Below are 25,889 nucleotides of genomic sequence, written 5' to 3' on the forward strand. Positions count from 1 at the left end.
TAAATTTAGTTGCACCCCATCAAATTACTGGCAGAATCCTCAAGTAAGTGGGGGGTGAAGAAATAGGCAAAAGCAAACAGCACACAGAAAGAGGAGTGACTGGGCAAGCCAGGTGGCAAATTAGAAGAGGGTGTGATTTACTGGGGGAGAGATGGGGGTAATCAGTTGGGGGGGAGGGGGGGGGAATGATGGCATTTGTCATTTCACCACAATGGTCTGCAGTGGGACATATGCTTCATCACCTCCTGGCACCACATTTAGTAAATATCATTAAACCTAGTGAAGTTTTCAGTGGTTTCTTTTGAGCATATTTTCTTCAGTTCAGGGAACACAAGTTTTAAAAAGAGATCAATAGGCCCCAAATTGCATAATCAAAGGATCTAATGCATTTCAAAGGCCACTTTATTCATGCAATTATCAAAATGGCAGGGCATTTTGAGTGTGTAATGAGTCCACTTTTTGCTTGGAAGGCCATGTCCAATTTCCATGCCAATAGTTCAGGAAAAGGGATCTTGCTGGTATCTTGCAGTTTGCTGGTGAATGCGGTGGAGCAGGAAGGGGATTATGCATGCAGTTTATGCCACATTGCAACCTGTTTCCTGGGTTTGTTTAGCATTTCCTGCCAATGACTTAGCTCTAAGTCCTTGTTATTCAGACCCAGGCTACATTTGCCCAGCAAGTGGTTTTGCCCTGTACAGTCCTGGTTCAACACCTCCAGCTCAAGACAGGATTTAGACAGAAGCTCATAGGGCACCTCAAACATTATCATTTCGTTCCAGACTGGATTTATCTTGTGCTTCACATGTCCAGTATGTTTTTTCTTCAGCTTCAGAGACTGATGTGTTAGGATGAGTTTGACTGATACATCTGCAAGAAAGAAATCACAAATTATTATGGCAGAGACTGGGTAGCAAACTCTCCAACTAAAATATCACAACTCTTAAGCTAGGGGTGGGCAATAAATGCTGGCCAGCGATTCCCACGTGAATAAGAAAGAGCTAACACCAAGAGTAACTTAAAATTGTACCTATGGTACGATATTCCTTTCACAATTCAGCCCACTGAGTCTGTACAACAACAATCCCACCCAGGTCCTATCCCTGCAATCCCATATAGTTACCCTGCTAATCCCACTAACCTATGCATTTCTGGACAGTAAGGGGCAATTTAACATGGCCAATCAACCTAACCCGCACATCTTTGAACTGTGGGAAGAAATCGGAGCACCTGGAGGAAACCCATGCAGGCACAGGGAGAATGTGCAAACTCCACACAAAACAGTGACCCAAGCCAGGAATTGAACCCTGGAGCTGTGAGGCAGCAGTGCTAATCACTGTGCCATTGTGATGCCTCTTTAAAGTTATTGTGCCAGTTCCCAAAACTCTTTCCCCTCAGGTACAGACAAAAAATACCAGAAATACTCAATAGTTCTTGGAGAGAGCAACAAGAGTTAATGTTTCAGGTTCATGACAGGTCTGATGATATACCACAGACCTGAAACATACCAGCGTGGTATTTCATGGAATCAGGCTGATTCTGGTGGCAGTTAAAAATTGGTCGGTGAGTCCTAATTCTGGGATTTCTACCCCCATTTCCAGTGCCAGTAATTTTTGTAAGGGTGCAGTTAGTGAGCCCGCACCCTGCATTCTAACATGGCCAGCATCACTGCAGGAGTTGGCATCTCACCCCACTGGAACCTTTCTGGAATTGAACCAGCTTCTGGATGACTCATGGTTCTTCTGAGGAGTCATGAACCATTGTCTGAATTCAGGAATCTCATAAAAGGTATGTTTGAAAATGTCTCAACCATTAGCCCCCATGCTCCTTTTATGTCTGTCATGGCCCTTCCATGCATCCTCATCCAGTATATACCATGTACAGATGAAGCTTTAGCTCACTTCAAACCTAAATCTCATCAAAATAAACATGCTAGTGAATCCCATAGAATCCCTGCAGTGCAGAAAGAAGCTGAAACAACACCTTATCCAGCACAACCCTCAAGATCCATTTGCCAAGGCTAATCCACCCAACCTACATATTTTTGGACACTAAGCATTTTAGCATGGCCAATCCCCCCAACATACACATTTTGGGCTGTTGGAGAAAACTAGAGCACCCAGAGGAAACCCATGCAGAAACAGGGAGAATGTACAGACTCCATACAATCACCCAAAGCCAGAATCAAACCCGAGTCCCTGGTGCTGAGGCAGTAATGTTAACCACTGTGCTGTCCCCAGTCACTGACAAAACAGAACAAAAACAGTAATTTACTCTAACCTCATAAAAATGTCAATCAAAGCACACACTCAACATCTACCTTTTGCAACAGAACTCTTGCTAAGCTAATCCATTAGTGAGTCTTGGAGCTCTGCCAAACATTCATAATGAGGCTATCTGGAAATTATATGAGAGGATCAGATAGCCTGTATCCTGCATGTGACAGGGCACTTTAAATTGAGACAGAAAGGAAAATTTCTCTACTTGGATTAGCCAATAGTGAAAATCTGGCCTGTTAACTGATTTTTTTCTCCAGGGATTCTGCCAGGCTTACTGAATACGTCCAGAACCTTCTGTTCTTAATTCAGATTTCTAGCATCTTCAGTACTTTGCTTTTGTAGTACTGTTCACTTCTCTTGGGTAAAAAATGCCAATCCTACAACTTCAGCAGCTGGCAGATATAAATATCTCATATAAAGGTCAGTTCTTATGAAGGACAAGTCTTTCTGATAGTCCTGTAATGAGGTTTTTAGTCTAGATTATGCACTCAAGTCTCTGGGAGACCTAAAACCTATAAATAGATCAAATGTGGTCAACACTGCAGTTTAATTTTCCAGAGGTACTGAGGGTATGCTTTTAATTCTTTTGCATTCTGTCTCAACTGAATTTTTGCATATATTGAATTTGGTTTACGCTGTTGCTAGATGGAAATATTACAGCTTCTCTGCACCAATTTATTTAATTGTTGTTAGAAAGCGCTCTGTTATAACAGGCCCTATTGACAAATTAGAAATAAATTAAACACAAAATGAGAAATGGTCAAACGCACTGAAGATTAATAATGCATCAGTAGCTGTCATTCATCACCTTTGCAAATGCATTCACAATAGGCAGGATTTTCCAGTCCCACTGATGTCTATGGTATTTTGCATGGCTCACGCATCCCGCCACTGGGGTACTTGCAGTGAGGAGTCTTTCAGCGGGACCGGAAAATCCAACCATTAGGAAGGGCTGGCAAGTCCCGCCCAATGGAACCCCTGCTTAGTGACACTGGCACGAGCTTTGTGACTGGGCACTTTCAAGTCTGATCCCTAAAACTGCCCTCCAATCTGATCTGCCAAAAGGTGCCAGGATATCATCTGTCAGGTGTGTAAAGATGGCACACTGCTCTTTAGGGAAGGCAAGACGTATTCGCCTGTCCTGCAAGTTTGGCTACCATAGGCCAACCGACAGCGATGCAGGTTGTGAAACATCTGAATTAATAAAGGAGCTACAACCTTGATTGCAAAGATGGAAAAAACAGTGGTCATGGGTGGAATGCATATATTCTGAAATGGCTGAAGGATAGGCAGCGAGGTGACACATGGTGTATGATAATCATCTGATTTAAGTTTGCAGCTAAGCCAGAGGTACCTGAGGTGTGCAGGCAGAGGCCTAATCTGAAGAGACAGAACTGAGCTCACCACCAGAATAACTGTCAATGGAGTTGGTAGCAAACAGCTCATCATTACCATAGTGAACATAACACCATGCAGGAGCTGTGTACAAAGAATAAATGGGCAAATTCCTGAAACCTTGCATAGGATTTTTTTTTATAAACAGTATACACATGCATATCTAAACAAGTTGATGGTCTTTTACCTATCAAATCTTTCATCTTATCTGAGTTTAAGTGCCGTGCCTTCATAACAACAACAATCAAACGGTTGGCAGCCGGTAGGTAGCTGATGGAAAGCAAAATCTCACCAGGCGATGTTACAGAATTCTAGAAAACAAGACACCAGTGACAATTCAAAGAAGTCTTAATCATCAGTGTAGCTGCTTCCCAGTTTCTCCTCTTGTCAAAGCCATTTTACCCGGGAACATGAGAAGAAAAATCACATTGTAATTCCAATGTAATGTGCCAAATATAGATTAGACAGCTCAATGGAGCTGCACTTAGTCACTCTTCTATTGAATTTGCGAGTATTGAACTGCACAATAATTTGAAAGCTGAGCAGAGCTTCTCACACAGCTTCTGCTTTTACCTCTGGGACCTATAAACACTTCAGAATCACATGCAGCTGAACACAAGCTAATTTGATTTTCATCAGTTCTTTCTACAGAAAGGGAGAAAAACATGTTTACAGGTCCCATATGCCTTGGGCAAGATTTTATACTTCTCCCATTATTTTTAAGCAGACATGGAAAAGATGTTTTGATGTACCAGGCAAAAGCTAAAAATCTAATTAAGGGTCATAAAATAGATTTATTTTCTACAGCTGAATACTTAAAACCCACATGATTCCTGAACTCTCGTTAACTAATTGTTGAGGATTTAAATTCCACATTCAGTGTCAGGCTGCTGCTTGAGGTTGTGACAACTGTCATGGTCTTTGTGAGTTTGCATGGTTTCCCCCAAGTCTGTGTGGGTTTTCTTTGGGCGCTCTGTTTTCCTCCCACACTACAAGATGTTCTGGTTAGGTTCACTGGCTATGTTAAATTCTCCATATTGTCAGGGGGATTAGCAGGGTAAATGCATTGGGTTATGGGAATAGAGCCTGGGTGGGATTGTGATCGGTACAGACTCGATAGGCCAAATAGCTACCTTCTGTACTGTAGGGATTCTATGAACTGCTGGACAGGCTTGGGGAGGTCGGAGGCCTGCCCTAACTTGCCTCCCACAGGAAGGTGAGAGGGGACCAGTGCTGGACTCATGACTGATGTGTTTCAGAAAGATGAAGGTCTCAGGGTAGGTCAGCAACAGCCTATCTTCCAGGCTGGTATTAGAGCGTGACATGAAGAGAGACCGTAACGTATATCAAAGGAAAGACTCCCTGAGAGTTCAGATCCCCCCTCCCCCTCTCATCTACCTCCAGTGTATCAGCTTTTGTGGTGAACACTGACCCACTGAATTGTTGTAAGTGTGAGCTGGGCTTGTTTCTGACTAAAACAGAGATCACCTGGTAAAAAGGTAGGCACTGTATTAATCAGGTACATCATGGTTTTCTTTAGGGCTTAGTGGACACAAAGGCCTTTTCTTGTCATTGTTTTTATAAAGTAAGACAATAAGGGTATTTTACTATCTGTCATTGTTTACATAAAGACAGACAAGAGATGGCTAAGGAAACACTGGTTAGTGTAAAGATATAGTATATCATTTTTAACATTATAGTACTAGGCAATTCATTTTGCCTTTTAAAAAAAACTTCATAACTCAAGATACATTTCCAGAACCTCTTAGCCTAACCAGTCCCATTAATGATTCAGAAGTGGGGCTGCCTTGCAGCGTTCGCTTACACAGAGGTTTGTTGTCCCGGAGGCCTTACTATGACATGCATTGCAATCTCTATAAACAAGCTGAACTGGAGAGGGAAAAATTTAATACCTTTTCTGGGGCCTTCAGATTTATCCAGGCATTGGTTCTAACATCTACAGGTATGTCAGATAGATTCAGTTGTGCTTCCCCCACACAGGCGTGCCTGGAATATTTATCACAGCTGTAGACGGCGAGTGTTAAAGTCCCCTCCTGCACATGTTCCTCAGAGATTGGGAATATTAGAGTCTCTTGCCAAACTGGGTATAAGGTCTTAGGTTGGTTGGAGGTCTCAGCCTTGGCCTTCCCAAGTTTCGTGGTCAAGGTGCCGACCACATAGGTGTCGTAAGCATTCATATTTTCCACCATATCTGCATACTGAGCTGGAGAGAGAGAAAGTTAAGGGAAAAGGGAGAAAGTTCAAATGATGGCAGCAATATTACTTTGTACCAGACACATTGAATGAGTTCACATACAGGGAGGGATTTGCACCCCTCAGAATGACTTTGCGTCAAGCTAAAATAGTCACTGGCACAGCAGAGGTTTTTGGGCTCTCAGCTTTTTCAAATTTTTCAGTTTTATCAGTATTTTAAATATACTAAATAAAGAAACCAGATTTAAAAGTGCAAATGACTGTTTGTTGAAGGAACAAGAGGTATGGCGAAGACAAACACATTTCAAAATGGTGTCTGCAATGCTGGGGTGTTGGAATCCTGGGCTGCAGCTTTAGTGAGGTCCTGGACATCGATTTATGACTCTAGTACCCTTCATCAAAGAGCACTCGTTTACAATGACCTCATTGTGGTAGAATATTAAACAACCTCAGGACATCAGAGCTGTGGAGGTTAAGAGTGATGCAATGGACCCTTTTATGATGGATTATAAGGGGTAAATGATAATATTACTGCTACTGCTCAGTGAAATAATGGGAGCTTTAAATACATTTCTTTACACAGAGAGTAATTAGAAAGCACAAATCTTTACCACAGAGTGTTATTGGAACAGAATTTGTAACTAATTTTAAAAGAGGTGCTTGATAAAGAGGAAAGTATATGAGGAGTGAGAAAGGACATTGAATTATTTAAGCTGGTTCATACAAAGGATACAACCAGCACTGATTTAAATGTCCAAATGGCCTGCTTCTCTTTGCTTTTCTGTGATCTTATTAAATTGCTTTTATGAGACCCTGCTGCACACAAATTGACAATCATGTTTGACAGTAAAACAGTTCAGAAGTAATTTATTGGCTGTCAGGCACATTGGGATACTCTGCCAATGAGCAAGGCACAAATGTTCCCTTTGTTTCATTTCCCCACAATGTGAAGGCAACCAAAGGGAGAAATTATGCTGGGATATCCTTACTTCTGGTTCGGAGTGGCATTGGTGGTTAGCATCGTTGTCTCACAGCGCCAGGGACTGGGGTTCAATTCCAGCCTTGGAGTGTGGAGTTTGTACATTCTCCCAGTTTCCTGCCACACTCCAAAAATGTGTAGGTTAAGTTGATTCGTCATGATAAATTGTCCCTTAGTGTCAGGGGGATTAGCAGGGTAAATACGTGAGGTTACGGGGATAGGGCCCGGGTGGGATTGTTGTCAGTGCAAACTTGATGGGCTGAATGGCCTCCTTCTGCACTGTAAAGATTTTATGATTCAAGATATTGGGGGAATTTTCCTGTCCTGCCCACCTCAGGACTAATAATATGTCGGGGGGGGGGGGGGGGGGGGGGGGAAACGCGATGCGAACGGACAATGCACAGGTCCATTGATCTCAGGCGCAGCCGGAAAATCCCACCCGTTGAGTCAGTCCACTGTCTATCCTTGAACAAGAGTTAGGTGCAGAACATCAGGGAATGGAAGAAAATGGATACAGGGAAGCAATTGCAATGATCATTCTATGAACCACAGTGGGTGGGGACCAAGAAATTACTGAAGTAGCCTATCGTATCACCACTATTCACAAATGGTAAACCACAAACAGCAAGGTCACTAGGGCAATTGGGGGCTCTACCACATCTGTAGCAGTTCTGGAACAATGGAAGGCTATTCTTCAAAGGAGCCATTAGTTCAAAAATGTTCTTGACACGAATGTCTTTCAGATTACTATTGCTTTTAGATATTGTTTGGAAGTAATATTGGAATTGAAGATGGCTTTAAAAGTGACAGATCCACACATGGAGAATCATTACAATATTGTCACTGTGAATTTCTGGATAGCAAGTTCCCCATCACCACACCATCTCAGATACAGCAGGAGGAGTGAGCTGTGATGAACAGAGGCTAGACAGAGTGCTGGATGATGCACAAGATGGAGAAAGAAAATGAAACTTTAAAATGTTTTTTATATATGTGTCACTGTGGGGACGCTTAATTGGACTCCACCATGCTGAAAAGTGTGTAAAGTTGTGCCTTGAGTTTATTAACAGACAATATAGCAATATTATTTAACAGTATTCATATTACCAATCACATTACTATATATCATTGCTTCAGAATGCTGGGTAATACCAAAACGCTCTGTTCTTCCAGTATGAAGTACTTATCACTGTGGCAACCACTTCCTTTACACTTGCTCTCAATAGTACTGAACCAATGTCGCACCTTCAATAATGGTGAGATGCAGTTCCGACTTCTGGCAGTTATATTTCATTGCATAATGCAGTTTCACAACCTCCGTCCAATCCTCAGATATTTCACCCTTCATATTTTGTGATAGAGGAGCAGCATCAACAGCAGCTGACAGAAGAATCAGAAAGAAGGAATAGCAGTGGTTCAGATAAAGTACGTGGGAACGCTTCTAATACAATATTACCACAGGTTCACCTATGACCAAGCACCTAACCAGTTGCAGTCATCTCCAAACCCAGTTCCTATGAACTGCAATGATTTTGGAACTGGTCCAAATTCTACAAAGCCATACATCATGGCATAATATCTTGTGAACATCTACCTGTTAGACTGATCTCCAAGACCCTGCATGAGAAGCTAAAATCTTATGAAGTTAAACTCCCACTAACCAGGAATAGCACAATGTAGGCCACATGTAACTATCTGTAAAAGATATACATTAATAATTACTGGCTAACTCCTAAATACCAGAGAGGACAGCCCTTACAGAACTGTTGCATATAGACTCACCTCAGTCTATCCTCAGGGCCCTCAAGTCTATTCCATGATTCAGTACAATCATAGCTCATCTGATGTGGCGACTTTCCTGCTTGCTGCCACCACCCCACCCCCCTCTCCCGACACCCTTACATCAATCAAAATCTTGAATAATTCAGCCTTGACTCTGGTCTCTGTGCAAGAAAATTCCAAAATTAACGGTTCTGATGGAAGATATTCCTTTTCACATCCATTTCAAATAGGAGAGCCTTTATTTTGAAACCATGTTCCTAGTTCTGGATTCCCTCCTGTGAGGGGAACATCCCCTCGTCTATCCTGTTAAGTCCCACCAGTCCCATCAGAATCTTGTTTCAATAAGATCATCACACATTCTTTTAAACCCCAATAAATCCAGGCCCAACCTGCTCAACCTTTTCTCCAAAGATAATCCCTTCCTCCCAGGAAGGGATTCTGAACTGTCTCCAATGCAAGTGTATTACTTCTGAAGTAAGGAGTACTATACACAGTACTTTAGGTACTGAGTACAGTATATTTTCACCAATGCCCTGTACAGTTGTAATATGATTGCCCTAGTTTTATACTCCACCTCTCCTTGCGATAAAGGATAACATTCCATTTATCTGCCTAATTATTTCCTGTACATGCATGCTTACTTTTTCTGATTCATGTATGAGGACATGCAGATCTCTCTGTATTTTGTAATCTCTCTCTATTTAAGTAATATCATGCTTATTTATTCTTTCTGCCAAGGTGGACAATCTCACATTTTCTACTTTATACTCTATTTTCCATTTTTTTTGCCCACTCACTTGACCTACCTATACCCCTAGGCAAGTTTTGTGTCCTCCCCACAACTTGTTTTCCTTCCTATCTTTGATAGTTGGCAAAGTTGGCTACAATATACCCAATTCCTTCAAAGTAAAGTTTATTTATTAGTTATAGTTAAGGCTTACAATAGCACTGCAATGAAGTTACTGTGAAATTCCCTTAGAAATCCAGAACTAGGAACACGGTTTCAAAATAAGGGGTCTCCTATCTGAAATTCAATGGCACTAATATAGGTGGCAAATAGTTAAGGCCCAGCACTGCTCCACTAGTTGCAGTTTGCCAACCTGAAAACAACCCATCCATCCCAACTGTTTTCTGCTCATTAGCCAATCCTCTATGTATGTTAATATATCATCTCCAATACCATGTGCTCCTTATGCTGTAACCATTTGTATGACACCTTACCAAATGTCTTTTGGAAATCCAAATAAACATCATCTACTGGTTCCCTTTTATTCAACCAACTGGTTACAACTCTAATAAATTAGTCAAACATAATTTCCCTTCCACAAAACCATGTTGACTGTGCCCGATTTGATTATGATTTTCTAAATGTCCTGTTACAACCCTCTTAATAATGAATTCCAGCATTTTCCCAATGACAGATATTAGGCATTGTTTCCTGTCTCTCTTCTGCCTTGATTAGTGGTGTTACATTTGCAAATTTCCATTCCACTGGGACCTTTTCAGAACCTAAGGAAGTTAATGTTTCCAACTAATGCATCCACTGTCTCTGCAGCCACTTCTTTTAAGACTCTAGGATCCGTGCCACCAGATTCAGTGGACTTGTCAGCTTTTCATCCCATTAGTTTTCCCAATACCTTTTCATAGGTGATTGTGATAGTCTTAAGTTCCTCCCTCACTCATGATTTTATCCTATTATTATTGGAATGCTTTTTTACCTTCTACTGTAAAGATAGATGCAAAATACTTGTTCGAATTCTATGGGCAGGAATTTCTAGTCCCAACTGTCAGTGGGATCTTCCAGTCCTGCCGAAGGTGACCTCTGGCAATGGCTTCCCTGGTGGCAAAACAGCAAGCCACACAAAACACTGTAGGCATTAGCAGAACTGCAAGACCCCACTGGCAGCCAATGGCAATCTGCCATCGCCACTGGAAAACATTTCTTGGGCGAGGTTGGAAAATTCTTTACTATGAAATCATTAATTACTCCTGTCTTATTACACGTTAAAAGGTGTAAAATAGCCAGTTCCCTGATTAGTTCCAAAATGTATTATTCTAAGATACTGTCCAGAATACATTCTATGAACTCATCCCCAAGGTCACCTTTGCCAATTTGATTTGTCCAATCTATATCAAGATTAAATCTCCTATGATTATTGCAGTTTCTTTCTTAAAAGCCCCCATTATTTGTGATTTATATTATGCCCTATACTGTAGCTAGTGTTAGACCTGTAAATTACCCCCACCAGTGACTTCTTCCTTTACTAGTTCTTTTTTTATTGACACCCAAATTAATTTGACATCTTGATCTCCTGTACTAAGATCATTCCTCACTATTGTACATATCTCATCTTTACTAACAGAGCTACTGCACTTCCTTTTTCTTTCTCCTATCTTTCCAAAATGTCACAGACCCTCAAATATTCAGACTGTCTTTTTCTCTGTAATGGTTATCATACCATATCCATTATTTATATTTGCATTATCAATTCATCCATTTTGTTACAAATGCTGCATGCATTTAATTGTATGTTTTTACCATTTTTCTCTGATTTGTCTCTATTTGCTGGTGTATTCCTTTGTTTGTACATTTGTTCCCTCCTTTCACACTCTGTTTATCAACCCCTGTATCATTACCCTGCATTATTCTTTTGTCCTTTGTTGTAATTTTCTAAATCTTTTGAACCCTCACCCGCCTATTTAGTTTACAGCCCTCTCTGCAGCCCTATTTATATGATTCTTAACACTTTGGTCCCAGGGGAAGTTTTAGTGAATACTATCCCAAAATTACAGCTCTCTCTTTCCCCAGTACTGGTGACCCATCAATCAAACCTATTTCTCTCACACCAATCTCTGAGCCACACATTTAGCTCTCGGATCTTATTTATCCTGTGTCAATTAGCATCAGGAAACAATCCAGAGATTATTACTCTTACGATTCTGCTTTTTTAATCTAGTCCTTTGTTGCTCACACTCCCTTATGAGAATCTCTTTCTTAGTCCTACCTCTGTCATTGGTGCCCACGTGGACATCAACTGGATCCGTTCCCTTCTGCTCCAAGATCCTCTCCAGCTTTTAGGAGGTATCCTTAACCCGGTCATTGGGCAAGCAACAGCCTTTGGGACTCACACTCTCAGCAGCACAGCACAGTATCTATCCTCCTAATGAGACTGCCCTCTACCTCTAAATGCAATCCCCTCCCCCACCACTATAACATGGTGCTATGGTCAATTTGCTCATCCTCCCTGCTTTCGTCCACACAAACTGCAAGAATGTTGTTAGGCAATTGCAAAGGTTGTGGATCCTTTAGTGCTCCCTTTTGAATCCCCAGACTTCCCTCACTTGTAGTCACACCCTCCTGTCCCTGATTATAGACCAAATCTGAAGTACCTAGACTAAGTTGGGGGGTGGGTGGTTGCCTCCTGGGCAAAGTATCCAGGATCTTTCCCCCTCCCGGATGCATTGCAGCTTCCAGAGCTTGGGTTCCAGCTCATCAACTCTGAGCCTCACCAAGGTTCCTTGAGCGGCAGAACTTCCTGCAGATGTGGTTGCTGCGGATCACATTGGAATTCACCATCGCCCACACACTACAGCTACAACACATCACCTGCCCTGCCATCTTTACTGCATCTTATTTAACCAATTAGGGTTTCATGTTTATAAAAAACACTTAATGATTAATTGTATTTATACAAACAGATTAAGGTATAGAATTGACACAATACTTGCATTAATGAGGTCTGCAGCCCAATCTTGGGGCTCATCATTTCAGGGCTGAAAATGGACCTGAAGGAATTTTGACCCGTCTCACTAATTTTAACCCCGATTTCCCTTCCCAGAAGAAATGTTACCTTCACCTGTCCTGAGCACCTCCTGCCTTGATAACCTGCCAAAGGTCAGGGACTGACAACAGTACACAGGCAAAATGGAACATTTTTTCAATGATAAGAACCAATCAAACAATCCTTGGGATTAATAAAATGCAGCATTTTGTAAAATGTGTTCTACATTGTTATGTCATTCCGTCAGTACTGTTTCAATTTAAAAGATATTTCATCCACCTATAAGTTGCACTCTAGAATTTGGTAAAAATTGTGCCTTTATACACTTGCCCTTACACTGGATGAAGTATGGTGGTCCCAACCATACACCAGAGATAAAATAGTCAATCACTTTAGGCAGAGTTATAAAACAAAATTGAAAATGTTGTTAATACACTGGTAATGTGTTAAGGGTGGAGAATTCACAGCTCTCCATTTGCTCACTGGCTTCCCACCTTACCATTCTTCGAAACAACAAACAGTTCGTCAGATGAATCCATCATTAAACAGGATCTGTCAGCCTGCACCCTGTCAGCTGCCAGAGGGTCATTTGTCATTTCCAATGCATAGTCAGTGTAATTAATGAACTCCGGTGATGTTGCCACTGGTTTAGGGCTGTAGATTTTTGGTGATGTTAACTGGGTCCTCGGCTGAACTTGTTCGGTCGTCTTCTTCACTCTAAACTGTGACAGCAATTAAAGAACAAGAGTAGAATTCAGGCCCCCTTTTGTTGATAAGAAATTGAGCTTACAACAGTCTGGCAAATTGTAGGTATCAGCTGATGTTTAAGCATTCATTTGCAGTTTTGTGAATATATGCCCCTGGGCCACTTCCTGCTCACTTCTTTCTCCCAGTTTCTTTGGTTTGTAGAAAGTAGTATCTGAGGCTGGGAAGGAGATGATTAGTGTCCTCGGCTCTATGACTGGTTAGGAAGCAAATCCATCTTAGCAGTACAGGTGTGGGATTTTTTATTTTTCACTGATGGGATGTGAGCGTCGCTGACAAGGTCAGCATATGTATCCATCCATAATTGCCCTTGAGAAGCCACATTCTCAAACCGCTGTGGTTGACGTGATGTATTAATGTGCTTTCAGAGGGGGAGTTCCAGCATTTTGACTTGGTGATGATGAAGGAACAAAGATTTATTTCCAAGATGGGAACTTGCACGTGATGGTGTTCCCATGCACCTTCTGCCCTTGTCCTTCTAGATGGGAGGAGTCATGGGTTTGGAAGATGCTATTGAAGAAGACTTGGCAAGCTCTTGCAGGGCATCTTCTAGATGCTACACACTGCTACTATTACATTGGTAGTACAGGGAAGCAATGTTTAGGGAGTCCACAGAATTCCCATCCACTGGCTTGCTTTTGTAGTATTTATATGTCTGGTCAAGTTGAACATGTGGTCAATGTTAACATTGAGACCAAAGCAGCCATTTGCTTGATACTCCATGATTACCCTAAATATTTACACCTTCTGCTACCACTGCACAGTGGCAGCAGTGTGTACCATCTACAAGATGCACAGCAGCAATTTGCCAGGGCTCCCTCAGCAGCATATTCCAAATCCGCAATCTCTATCACTCAGAGGTACAGGGGCAACAAATGCAGGGGAACATCACCCTCAAGTTTCACTCCAAGCCACGCACCATCCGGAATTTGAAATATATCTCAGTTCCTTCACTGTCATTGGGTCAAAATCCTGGAATTTTCATTCTAACAGCACTGTGGGTGTTTCCACAACAGATGGAATGCAACAGTTCAAGAATGTCTCCTAGCCCAGAGGACATTCCTGCACTCTTAATCCTTCTTCCAAGATGCATTCAACGTGGAGGAGTACTGATACATCAGCTGAGGGAGTGCAGTATGTGGTAATCAGCAGGAGGTTTCCTGCTTATATTTGGTGTGACATCATGAGACTCCATGGGGCTCAGAGTCAATGTTGAAGACTTCCAGGGCAACTCCCTCCTCACTGTATATCACCATGTTGCCACCTCTGCTGGGACAGGACATACAAAACAAAAGAAACAAGAACAGTACAGCACAAGAACAGGCCCTTCAGCCCTCCAAACCTGCGCCGATCAAGATGCCTGCCTAAACCAAAACCGTATGCACTTACGGAGTCCAAACATAGAACCATAGAACATTACAGCACAGAAACAGGCTTTTTCGCCCCTCTTGGCTGTGCTGAACCATTTTTCTGCCTAGTCCCACTGACCCGTACCTGGACCATATCCCTCCACACCCCTCTTATCCATGTACCTGTCCAAGTTTTTCTTAAACGTTAGAAGTGAGCCTGCATTCACCACATATCTGGCAGCTCATTCCACACTCCCACCACTCTCTGCGTGAAGAAGACCCCCCTAATATTCCCTTAAAACTTTTCCCCCTTCACCCTTAACCCATGCCCTCTGGTTTTTTTCTCCCCTATCCTCAGTGGAAAAAGCCTGCTTGCATTCACTCTATCTATACCCACCATCATTTTATACACCTCTATCAAATCTCCCGTCATTCTTCTACGCTCCAGGGAATAAAGTCCTAACCTATTCAACCTTTCTCTGTAACTCAGCTTCTCAAGTCCCAGCAACATCCTTGTAAACCTTCTCTGCACTCTTTCAACCTTATTTACATCTTTCCTGTAATTAGGTGACTAAAACTGCACACAATACTCTAAATTTGGACTCACCGATGTCTTATACAACCTTACCATAACATTCCAACTTTTATACTCGATACTCCGATTTATAAAAGCCAATGTACCAAAAGCATTCTTTACAACCCTATGTACCTGTGACCCCACTTTTAGGGAATTATGTATCTGTATTCCCAGATCCCTCTGTTCTACTGCACATTTCAGTGTCCTACCATTTACCTTGTATATTCTATCTTGATTTGTCCTTCCAAAGTGCAATACCTCACACTTGTCTGCATTACACTCCATCTGCCATTTTTCTAGCTGGTCCAAATCCCTCTGTAAGCTTTGAAAACCTTCCTCACTGTCCACTACATCTCCAATCTTTGTATCATCAGCAAATTTGCTGATCCAATTTACCACATTATCATCATGATATAGACAACAAACAACAATGGACCCAGCACTGATCCCTGTGGCACACCACTTGTCACAGGCCTCCATTTACAGAAACAATCCTCCACTACCACTCTCTGGCTTCTTCCATTGAGCCAGTGTCTAATCCAATTGACTACCTCTCCATATATACCTAGCGACTGAACCTTCCTAACTAACCTCCCATGAGGGGCCTTGTCAAAGGCCTTACTGAAATCCATGTAGACAACATCCACCACCTTCCCTTCATCCACTTTCCTGGTAACCTCCTCGAAAAACTCTAATAGATTGGCTAAATATGACCTACCATGCACAAAGCCATGTTGACTCTCCCTAATAAGTCCCTGTCTATCCAAATATTTGTAGATCCTATCTGTTAGTACTCCTTCCAACAATTTACCTACTACTAATGTCAAATTTACTGGCCTATTATTTCCCAGATTACTTTTTGAGTCTTTTTTAAACAACAGAACAACATGAGCTGTCCTCCAATCATCCGGCACCTCACCCACGGATACTGACATTTTAAATATATTTGCCAGAGCCCCTGCAATTTCAACACTATTCTCCTTCAAGGTCAACGGGAATACCCTGTCCGGTCCTGGGGATTTATCTACTCTGATTTGCCTAAAGACAACCAGCACCTCCTCCCCTTTAATCTGTATAAGTTCCATGACCTCCCTACTTCCATTCCCATTCTATTCAGGTCTTTGTCTAGATGCTCCTTAAATACCACTATCATACCTGCTCCCACCACATCCCTGACAGCATGTTCCAGATATTCACCACCCTCTGTGTGAAAAACTTGCCTTGCACATCTCCTCTAAACTTTTTCCCATGCATCTTAAACAAATGTCCCCTAGTATTTGACTTTTCTACCCCAGGAAAGAGCATCTGACTATCCACTCTGTCCATGCCACTCATAATCTTGTAAATCTCTATCAGGTCCCCCCTCAAACTCCATTGTTTCAGTGAGAACAGACCGAGTTTATCCAACCTCTCTTCATAGCTAATATCCTGCAGACCAGGCAACATCTGGTAAACCTCTTCTGTACTGTCTCCAAAGCCTCCAGATCCTCTGATAGTGTGGCAACCAGAATTGTATACAATATTCTAAATGAGGCCTAACTAAGGTTCTGTACAGATGCAGCATGACCTGCCAATTTTTATATACTCAATGTCCCAACCGAGGAAGGCAAGCATGCCTTCTTGACTACCTTACCTGCCTGCATTGCCACTTTCAGTAATCAGTGGACATGTACCCCTAGATCACTCTGCCTGTCAATATTCTTAAGGGTTCTACCATTTACTGTATAATTTCTACATGCATTGGACTTTCCAAAATGCATTATCTCACACTTGTCCGTTTCTCTACCTGAGTCTCCAACTGGAGACAATGTCATACTCACCCAGGAGTAGCTGTAAGGTATGACTTGATAGGCCCTGTCCCACTGGCAGGGCAGACCCAGCTGAAGTAACAGCATGGTGTTATACAGTGAGGAGGGAGCTGCCTGGAAGTCCTCAACATTGACTCTGGACCGCATGAGGTCTCATGATGTCATGTCAAATCTCCAGAATTGGAAATTGACTGGGGATACAGTAAATTTGGTGGGTAATGATGGGGAAGGCTGGTTTAAGAGCACCCACAGTAGGCAAGGTCCGGGATAGAAAGAGAGAGAGAGGGCACCCCCTGAGTATAAGGACATGGGGGATATAACAGGTTTTGCAGCAGTTGTACACTTGATCGTATCCACACAGTCAGAGGAAGCGGTGTATACTGAGATCTTCTGGCTGAAGGTAACAAGGGTAAAATACTAAATGTCCAATGTGACGCAATAGTCTCATTCGCCCACTCATCCCCTTGAGTCCACTGGCCTTGTCCAACCCTGTACCCAACTAAATCCATCAAAATACACTGCCCTGTGAAACCTCTCCCCAAATTACATTAATATTGGCTCAGTCGTCTTTTCGATATTCCCCCACAATTTTCATTCCTACTGCGGTCAAAATAGTCTAATAATATTTTAGTTTCATTAAAGACAATGCTCTTAATCAAAAACTGTGAGAACTGTTTGAGCTGGAGCTGGTTGTTACAGAAAATATTTCTGGGAACTATTGATTTTAAGACTGGATGAGGGAACTGTGAGGAAACATTGGCTTCAGTGTACAGACATAAAACTTAATTTCACTGCAGCGCTTCAAGATTTTGCTCCAACAGATTAGATCTTCCCAGTTCATCCTGTTGTGTTAAAATGTGATTGTGCATTAACCTAAGGCAATCAGACATTGCACAAAGTGGCCAGTCTCTGCCTACATCATCTCTCTTGTGAAGGAGATGCACATTCAACTGACATGCAATCATCTATATTGTCTCATTACTCAAAATGTTTTAATGAGAGATAACTGTCTGCGGACCTGTCTCTGACAGTCTTCCTGTATGTCCATGCTTACAGGTCTAAACTGCCGATCAGAGATAGCCTGGAGAAGAATTTGAAATGGAATATTCTCCTCAGTCGCACAAATACATTTACATTCAGTGAAAATGATGGAAACAGAATAACAAAGCAGCATGGTTAGTATTGTTGCCTCACAGCTCCAGGGACCTGGTCCAATTCTGATCTTAAATCACTCTCTGTGTGGAGTTTGCATGAACCCTGTGTCTGTGCAAGTTTCTTCCAGTGTTCCGGTTTCCTCCCAAAGTCCAGAGGTGTGCAGATTAGGTGGATTGGCCACATTAAATTGCCCGAGTGTCCCAAGATGTGCAGGTTAGATACAATTAGCAATAGAAAATGTACGGGATTACAGGGAAAAGGGCGGAGGAGAGGGCCGAGGTAAAATACTTTGTCAGAGAGTCAGTGCAGACTCAGTGAGCTGAATTACCCCTTCTGCACTGTAGGGATTCGATGATTCTTCTATGATTCAAAGGACATAGAGTGGAACCAGCAGGTGATAAGTTTTTCATATCAGCTAAATAGACCATGGTGAGTGGAGCTTTGGTGTGAAAGTCTGTACAAATTTGTATGGTTCTACAGAGACTAGGGGTGAAAGCACGTACTTCTGGAACCTTACGGTGACATTGTGGTGAAGGATACATCACCCGAAACACAGGCCAGAATTTTATGCTCCCCATAAAATGGGCAACTATTTAGCAAATGAAGTTCAACACAGGTAAATGTGGGGTAGTACATGTAGTAAATGTAGTAGATGTAGGGGATTTTCACAGTAGCTTCATTGCAGTGCTAATGTAAGCCTACTTGTGACTAATAAATAAACTTTTTAGTAGCTTTTGCTGAGAAGATCAGAAAGCTTTTTACTTGGAAGGTGTAATTCTAGGTGGAGTAGAGGAACAAAGGAATCTTGGAGTACAAGCACGTCAATCACTAAAAGTTGTGAAACTGAACAGCTGGGTCATATAAAAAACAAACCAACTATTAGGTTTAATTTCCATAGGGATTCAGTTGAAAAGTAGAGAAGTTATGTTAAAGCTGGATCAAACCTTGGTTCTACCACATTGTTTTGCATGCAGTACTGGTTGCTATATTATAGAAAGGATATAGAGGCACTGGAGAAGATGAAGAGAAGATTTACAAGAACAGTGCTAGAAATGTGTGGGTATTCTTCTTTGGAAAGGATTGACAGGCTGAGATTCTCCTCTCTTGAAAAAAGAAGTCTGAGGATTGACTTCATGGAGATCTTTAAAATCATAAAAGGTTTTGACAGAGTGGATACCTAGACGATACTTCCCGTTCAGGGGAAGGGCATCACCAGAGGCCATGAATTTAGATTGTCACCAAAAAATCCAGTAGGGAAATCAGAAGAAACCGCTTTACCCATAGAGTGGTGAGAATGTGAAACTTGCTACCAGAGGGAGTGATTGGAGCAAATTAGATGTATTAAAGGGGAAGCTAGATAATGTGTATGAGGGAGAAGGGATTAGATGGTTAAGATGGTAGATTCAGATGGGAAACTGAAGAAGCTCATGTGAAGTATAAACACAGTATAGACTGGTTGGGCCAAATGGCCTATTTCTATAATCAGCTCACAAGGATGGATAATAAGGAAAATGGAAAAATCACACTGTCCCCTAGAAGATGCTCAAGTGCAGTACTGTGCAGATATATATATTGGCCTCCTTCCTGTCTCGGGAGATGATGTGCATGTTCCAGTTGGTCACTGGAATGACCTCTCCATGGTATGTGCCTGGGCAGCATATATATCTGAGGGTTATGGCTGCCCAAGTGTCAGAACCCCCTCTTGGCCTTACTAGTGGGATCCAAAAGACTGCAAAGTATTACATTTGGCACCAGTTTTGGCTGCATAAGCTGCTGGAACATGCTCCGTTGCAGGCACACACACACTGAGGGGCAATTTTAGCATGGCCAATTTGTCTAACCTGCACACCTTTGGATTGCGCAGACACAGGGAGAATGTTCAAACTTCCACACAAACAGGCACCGGAGGCTGGAATCGAACCCGGTCCCCAGAGCTGTGAAGCAGCAGCACTAACCATTGTGCCACCGTGCTGCCCTATGCAAGTATAATGGGAGCTTTAATTCTGCATTTTACATGTGCTTTATCTGACAAAAGATGAACTGGATGTTAAAATCCTGTAATTTCACACTCAGTGGGAGTAAATAAGTGATAGCAAAGTGGTCAGCTATGTTTACACCTTGAACAGTTTTCTTCAGCGGAAAAGGGAATGAAAATTAAAACAGATTTTCAATTTGCTAACATCTGGTTTATGCCTGCTTGCTGACGTTAAAATTACTGTTAGTCTGATCCCAAAGTCACCTGCCCACTCAGGAAGGGAGGGGAAATGGGGAATGAGGGAAATATTTGGCTGAGTTACATATTTGCAGCTTTTTTAATGTGCAGATTCATGTCAACTTGGTTCCTTAAGAGGGTCTGTTCATAGATAGTTAACCCAACAGCAAAAAATAACCATTTTTGTTAAAAATGTAACCAGACAGGAATTTATTATTCTTCACCAATTCTACCCAACATGTATTGTAAAGCATCATAGTGGTTTGGGAAAGGCTGGATAGACCAGAGGGTCGTTTTCTGCACGTCATTTTATATTTGCAAAATGGCATTGTCTTTTCGACTCATTGTTGTTTGGACTCACTTTACTTTGTTGCTTAATGATCTAATCTTACAAACAAAAACTACGAGCACCTCATCTCCAGACTAAATTACAGGGGGCACGTTTATTGCTACGGGGACAGTTATTTTACCCAACCGCCTTCAGTTCCAGCTGCCATTGTGCAATGCCCTGTTCACAGATTCTGCCTCCTGCTGATATTCAATACAGATGGCACTGGGCGTAGTTGGCAACCATCAAACCTTTTGGCTTCTTTGTTAGTTTCCAGTTGATATTAACATTGGCAGGTCTTGAAAAATCTGGTACAAGGCCATGACTACATTCAGTGTGTAAATATTAATCGAACTGTTAGTTATTGTGCGAAAGTTTTCATATTTTTAATTTTTTTCATTGGATTAAGCATTGCTGGAAAGGGCAGCATTTTTTTGCTGATATGTAGGTAAGTGGGGAATATCCCATTCCAGTCCTGATTTGTGTTTTGTACATAGTTGACAGACTTTGGGGAGTCAGGGAGGTGAGTTACTCTCCACAGATTTCCCACTCTTTGACCTGCTCTTTTAGCCATGTTTTTATATGGCTGGAGCAGTTCAGTTTCTGGTCAATGTTAGTCCCCAGGATGTTGACAGTGGGAGATTCAGCAATGATAATGGAGATGGTTAGATTCTCTCCTGTAGGAGATGGGTATTGTCTGGCACTTGTGTGGTACAAATGTCGCTTGCTACTGATTAGGCCAAGCTCATGTTGCTGTACATGAATACTGCCTGCTTTTGGACCTGAGGAACGTGAACGGAAGTAAACATTGCGCAGTCATCAGCAAATATCGCTACCTCTAATTTCATGTGAGAGGGAGGGCCATTGATGAAGCAGCTGAAGATGTTTGCACCTAGAAAGCTCCCTGTGGAACTTCTCAGCAATGTGCTGGAGCTGGAATTTGCATCTAACATTCACAACCACCATCCTTTGTGCTGGATAGGACCCCAATCATTGGAGAAATTTCCCCTGCTCCTCATTGATTCCAGCTTTGCTAGGGCTCATTGATACCACAGCTGGTCAAATGCTGCCTTCATATCCAGGCAGTCACTCTCAATCACCTCTGGCATTCAGCTCTTTTGCCCATGTTTGGACCAAGGCTGTATTGAGGTCAGGAGCTGAGTGACCCTGGTGAAACCAAAACTGAGCATCAGTGAGCAGATTATTGCTGAGTAGGTATTGTTTGCTAGCAGTGTTGATGACCCCTTCCATCGCTTTGCTGATGATTGATATTAAGCTGATGGGGCAGTAGTTGACCACAAAGCATTTGTACTGATTTTGTGGTCAGGGCATACCTGGGGAAATTTCCACATTGCTAGGCAGATACCAGTGTTGTAGCTGTACCGGAACAGCTTGGCTAAGATAGAGTTAGTTGGGGATGTTTTGAAGCCTTCTCCTCACTTTGGTTATTAAACTATTCACCGCCATTCATGGCTGGAAGTGGCAGGACTGCAGAGCTTAGATCTGATCCACTGGTTGTAGCTAAGCTCAGTCTGTAGCGCGCTGCTACTGCAGTTTGGTATGCAAGTTGTAATTTCACCAGGTACTTTCACCTCAGTTTTACCCATAACCTCCTCCGCGCTTCACTGAGGCAGGGTAAATCTCTCATTTTTTGGGTAGACTGAGGGACATGGTGTACCACCATCATGATTGAACACAATTTTGCCACTTCTGCTGACACAGCACCTTAAGGATGCCCTGATTCCTGGCTGGGAGTGACGAAGGGGTTACATAAGAACATATAAGAACATAAGAAATAGGAGCAGGAGTAGGCCATCTAGCCCTTCGAGCCTGCCCCGCCATTCAATAAGATCATGGCTGATCTGTCGTGGCTCAGTTCCACATTCCCGCCCTCTCCCCATTACCCTTAATCCCCTCTCCTTTCAAAAACCCATCAACCCGCGTCTTAAAAATATTTAACGAGGCAGCCTCCACCACTTCAACGGGCAGAGAATTTCAGAGATTCACCACCCTTTGAGTGAAGAAGTTCTTCCTCAACTCCGTTCTAAACCGCCCCCCCCTTTATCTTGAGGCTGTGCCCCCTAGTCCTACTGTCCTTTCTGAACGGGAAGAGTCTCTCCACCTCTATCCTATCCATCCCATTCATCATCTTATACGTCTCAATGAGATCTCCCCTCATTCTTCTAAACTCTAACGAGTACAAGCCTAATTTATTCAGCCTCTCCTCATAGCTCAACCCCCTCAACTCCGGTATCAGCCCAGTAAACTTCCTCTGCACTCCCTCCAAGGCCAAAATATCCTTGCGTAAGTACGGTGCCCAAAACTGCACACAGTACTCCAGCTGCGGCCTCACCAATGCCCTATACAGCCGCAGCAAGACCTCCCTACTTTTATATTCAATCCCCCTCGCGATGAAGGCCAGCATCCCATTCGCCTTCCTGACCACCTGCTGCACCTGCAAGCTGGGTTTTTGCGACTCATGCACAAGGACCCCAAGGTCCCTCTGCACCGTCGCCTGCTGCAATTTTTCTCCACGTAAGTAATAATCCTTCCTACCATTATTCCTACCAAAGTGGACCACCTCGCACTTGCCAACATTAAATTCCATTTGCCATTTCCTGGCCCATTCGCCCAGCCTATCTAGATCCTTCTGCAGACTCTCACCACCCTCTGCACAATTTGCCTTTCCACCAATTTTGGTGTCATCAGCAAATTTCGACACCCTACACTCGGTTTCCTCCTCCAGATCATCTATATAAATGGTAAATAGCTGAGGCCCCAGCACCAACCCCTGGGGCACTCCACTAGTCACCATCCGCCAATCCGAATAGCACCCATTGACCCCCACTCTCTGTCTCCTATTTGACAACCAGTCCTCTATCCACGCTAACACCCTACCCCCAACTCCATGCCCCCTTACCTTCTGCAATAACCTCTTGTGAGGTACCTTGTCAAACGCCTTCTGAAAATCAAGAAAGACCACATCCACCGGCTCTCCTCTATCCACCGCCCTAGACACATCCTCATAGAACTCCAGTAAATTTGTCAGACACGACTTCCCTTTAACGAAACCGTGCTGCGTCTGCTCTATCAAGCAGTTCCCCTCAAGATGCCTCGCTATTTCCTCCTTGATGACGGATTCTAACATTTTACCTACAACAGACGTTAAACTAACAGGCCTATAACTCCCCACCTTTTGCCTGGCACCCTTCTTAAACAACGGCATAACATTAGCCGTTTTCCAATCTTCCGGCACTTCCCCGGAATCCAGCGACGTCTGGAAAATAACCACCAAGGCATCCACTATCACCTCCGCCATTTCTTTCAGGACCCTCGGACGCATTCCATCCGGTCCTGGGGACTTGTCCACAATCAGTTCCCTCCAGTCTGTCGAGCACCACCTCTCTAGTAACAGTAATGTCATCGAGACCCTCCAGTCCTACCACCTTTCCATCTCTAACACCCGGCAAATTATTCACGTCCTCCTCCGTGAAGACCAAAACAAAAAAGTTATTCAAGACCTCAGCCATTTCCCCATCCCCTACCACTAAGTCCCCCTTCTCATCCTCTAAGGGACCAACGTTCACCCTAGCCAGCCTCTTCCTTTTTATATATTTATAAAAACTCTTGCTATCCTTTCTTATATTAAGTGCTAGCCCAGCTTCATAGTTTCTCCTACCCTTCTTTATCAACTTCTTTGTCAATCTTTGTTGACATTTAAACCTCTCCCAATCCTCTTCTCGCCCACTACTCTTAGCTACTCTAAACGCCTCCGCTTTTAATTTAACACATTCCTTCACTTCCTTCGTTATCCACGGCTTATTACCTCTCCTCCTACGGTCCTTTTTGACCATCAGAATAAATTTCTGCTGAGCACCAAGAAATATCTCCTTAAAGATCCTCCACTGCTCCTCAGCAGACCTACCTTCCAACGTGCTCCCCCAGTCCACATTCGCCAATTCTTCTCTCATCCTACCGTACTCCCCTCTGTTCAAACAAAGGATGCGTGTCCGGGAACCCACTTTCTCCTCCTCCATCTGCACCAGAAACTCCACCATACAATGATCACTCTCCCCAAGAGGGAACTTCACCGCAAGTTCCCTAATTCTACCCGCCTCATTACATAGCACCAGATCCAAGATAGCTCGCTCCCTCGTCGGCTCCAACACACACTGTTCGAGGAAACTATCCCGGCAGCATTCCAAGGACTCCTCCTCGAGCCCACCGCGTCCAACATGGGTCGACCAATCAATATGCAGATTGAAATCCCCCATAAGTACGGCCGTCCCATTCCTGCACGTCGCACTTATTTGAGCGTTCACAGCCCGCCCCACCTCCAGATCATTATTCGGGGGCCTATAGACGACACCCACCAGCGTCTTCCTCCCTTTGCTGTTCCTAATCTTACAAACCTAACTTAAGCATAATCCTATATTTCCAACTCCTTCACTTGTGCTCGGACTGACTTCAGTAATAGTTATGGGACTGAAATAAAGAAATCATACAACATACCAGTCCAATAACCTCTGGGAAGAAATTCATTGGTTCTATCAGTAACACAGTGAAACTTTGTCACATTAATTGTCAAGGGGGTCACTGAGTAGTTAGTGTCTCCCTGAAACTAAAGTATGGCTGCAGTCTGGACAGAGAAGTGTCCTATCTGTAGCACTCTGCCTGACTAACATAGAATCCCAAAAGTGCAGGAGACCATTCGGCCCATTGAATCTGCACCGACAACAATCTCATCCAGACCCTATCTCCATAACTCCATGCATTTACCCTGCTAATCCCCTGACACTAGGCTTAATTTAGCATGGCCAATCAACCTAACCTGCACATCTTTGGACTGTAGAGGAAACTGGAGCACCCGGAGGAAACCCACACAGCCACAGGGAGAACGCGCAAACTCCACACAGACAGTGACCCAAGGCTGGAATTGAACGCAGGTCTCTGGCACTGTGAGGCAGCAGTGCTAACCATTGTGTTACCATGCCGCCCACATGCCTCATTTATATATGGCACAGGCAGCTTAGTTAAGAGAGCACCTTTGATCAGTCGCCAATGAATTCTCTGAGTGAATCTTTTTAATGTTTCCAATCGTATTTAGTTTCATACAAGATTCCATGCGTGGGAAGTCTGAAAAGATTGAATGAATATCTGAGTGTTGATATGGCACAAAGCAAAATCTCAATGTTTGGAAAAAGAGAGTTTCTCCACTTACCTGCTGCACCATGTGCACAATCTTACTCTGCCCGATGATATCCTCA

At 43.0% G+C, this 25,889-nt stretch overlaps 1 protein-coding gene across 1 annotated transcript; it reads right to left on the bottom strand.

Annotated features, from left to right (window-relative positions):
• Window positions 1-393: 393 nt before the first annotated feature.
• syt13 (synaptotagmin XIII) lies at window positions 394-25,889 on the bottom strand. The gene is made up of 6 exons (XM_080191621.1): window positions 25,844-25,889; window positions 12,928-13,150; window positions 8,110-8,244; window positions 5,585-5,895; window positions 3,859-3,982; window positions 394-867 (listed from the first exon to the last, which is right to left on the bottom strand). Exons 1-6 carry the CDS (start codon window positions 25,853-25,855, stop codon window positions 563-565), a joined length of 1,110 nt encoding a protein of 369 aa, XP_080047747.1. The 5' UTR covers window positions 25,856-25,889; the 3' UTR covers window positions 394-562.

Source organism: Carcharhinus amblyrhynchos, chromosome 6, assembly GCF_965287045.1.
Source record: "Carcharhinus amblyrhynchos chromosome 6, sCarAmb.v2.hapA, whole genome shotgun sequence".
NCBI lineage: Eukaryota > Metazoa > Chordata > Chondrichthyes > Carcharhiniformes > Carcharhinidae > Carcharhinus > Carcharhinus amblyrhynchos.

Coding starts and splice junctions, on each gene's coding strand:
- syt13 (XM_080191621.1), bottom strand. Junction 8,245..12,927: donor GTTTGTTGTTTCGAAGAATG/GTAAGGTGGGAA, acceptor TTCTTCTGTCAG/CTGCTGTTGATGCTGCTCCT. Junction 3,983..5,584: donor ATCTGAAGGCCCCAGAAAAG/GTATTAAATTTT, acceptor CTTGTTTTCTAG/AATTCTGTAACATCGCCTGG.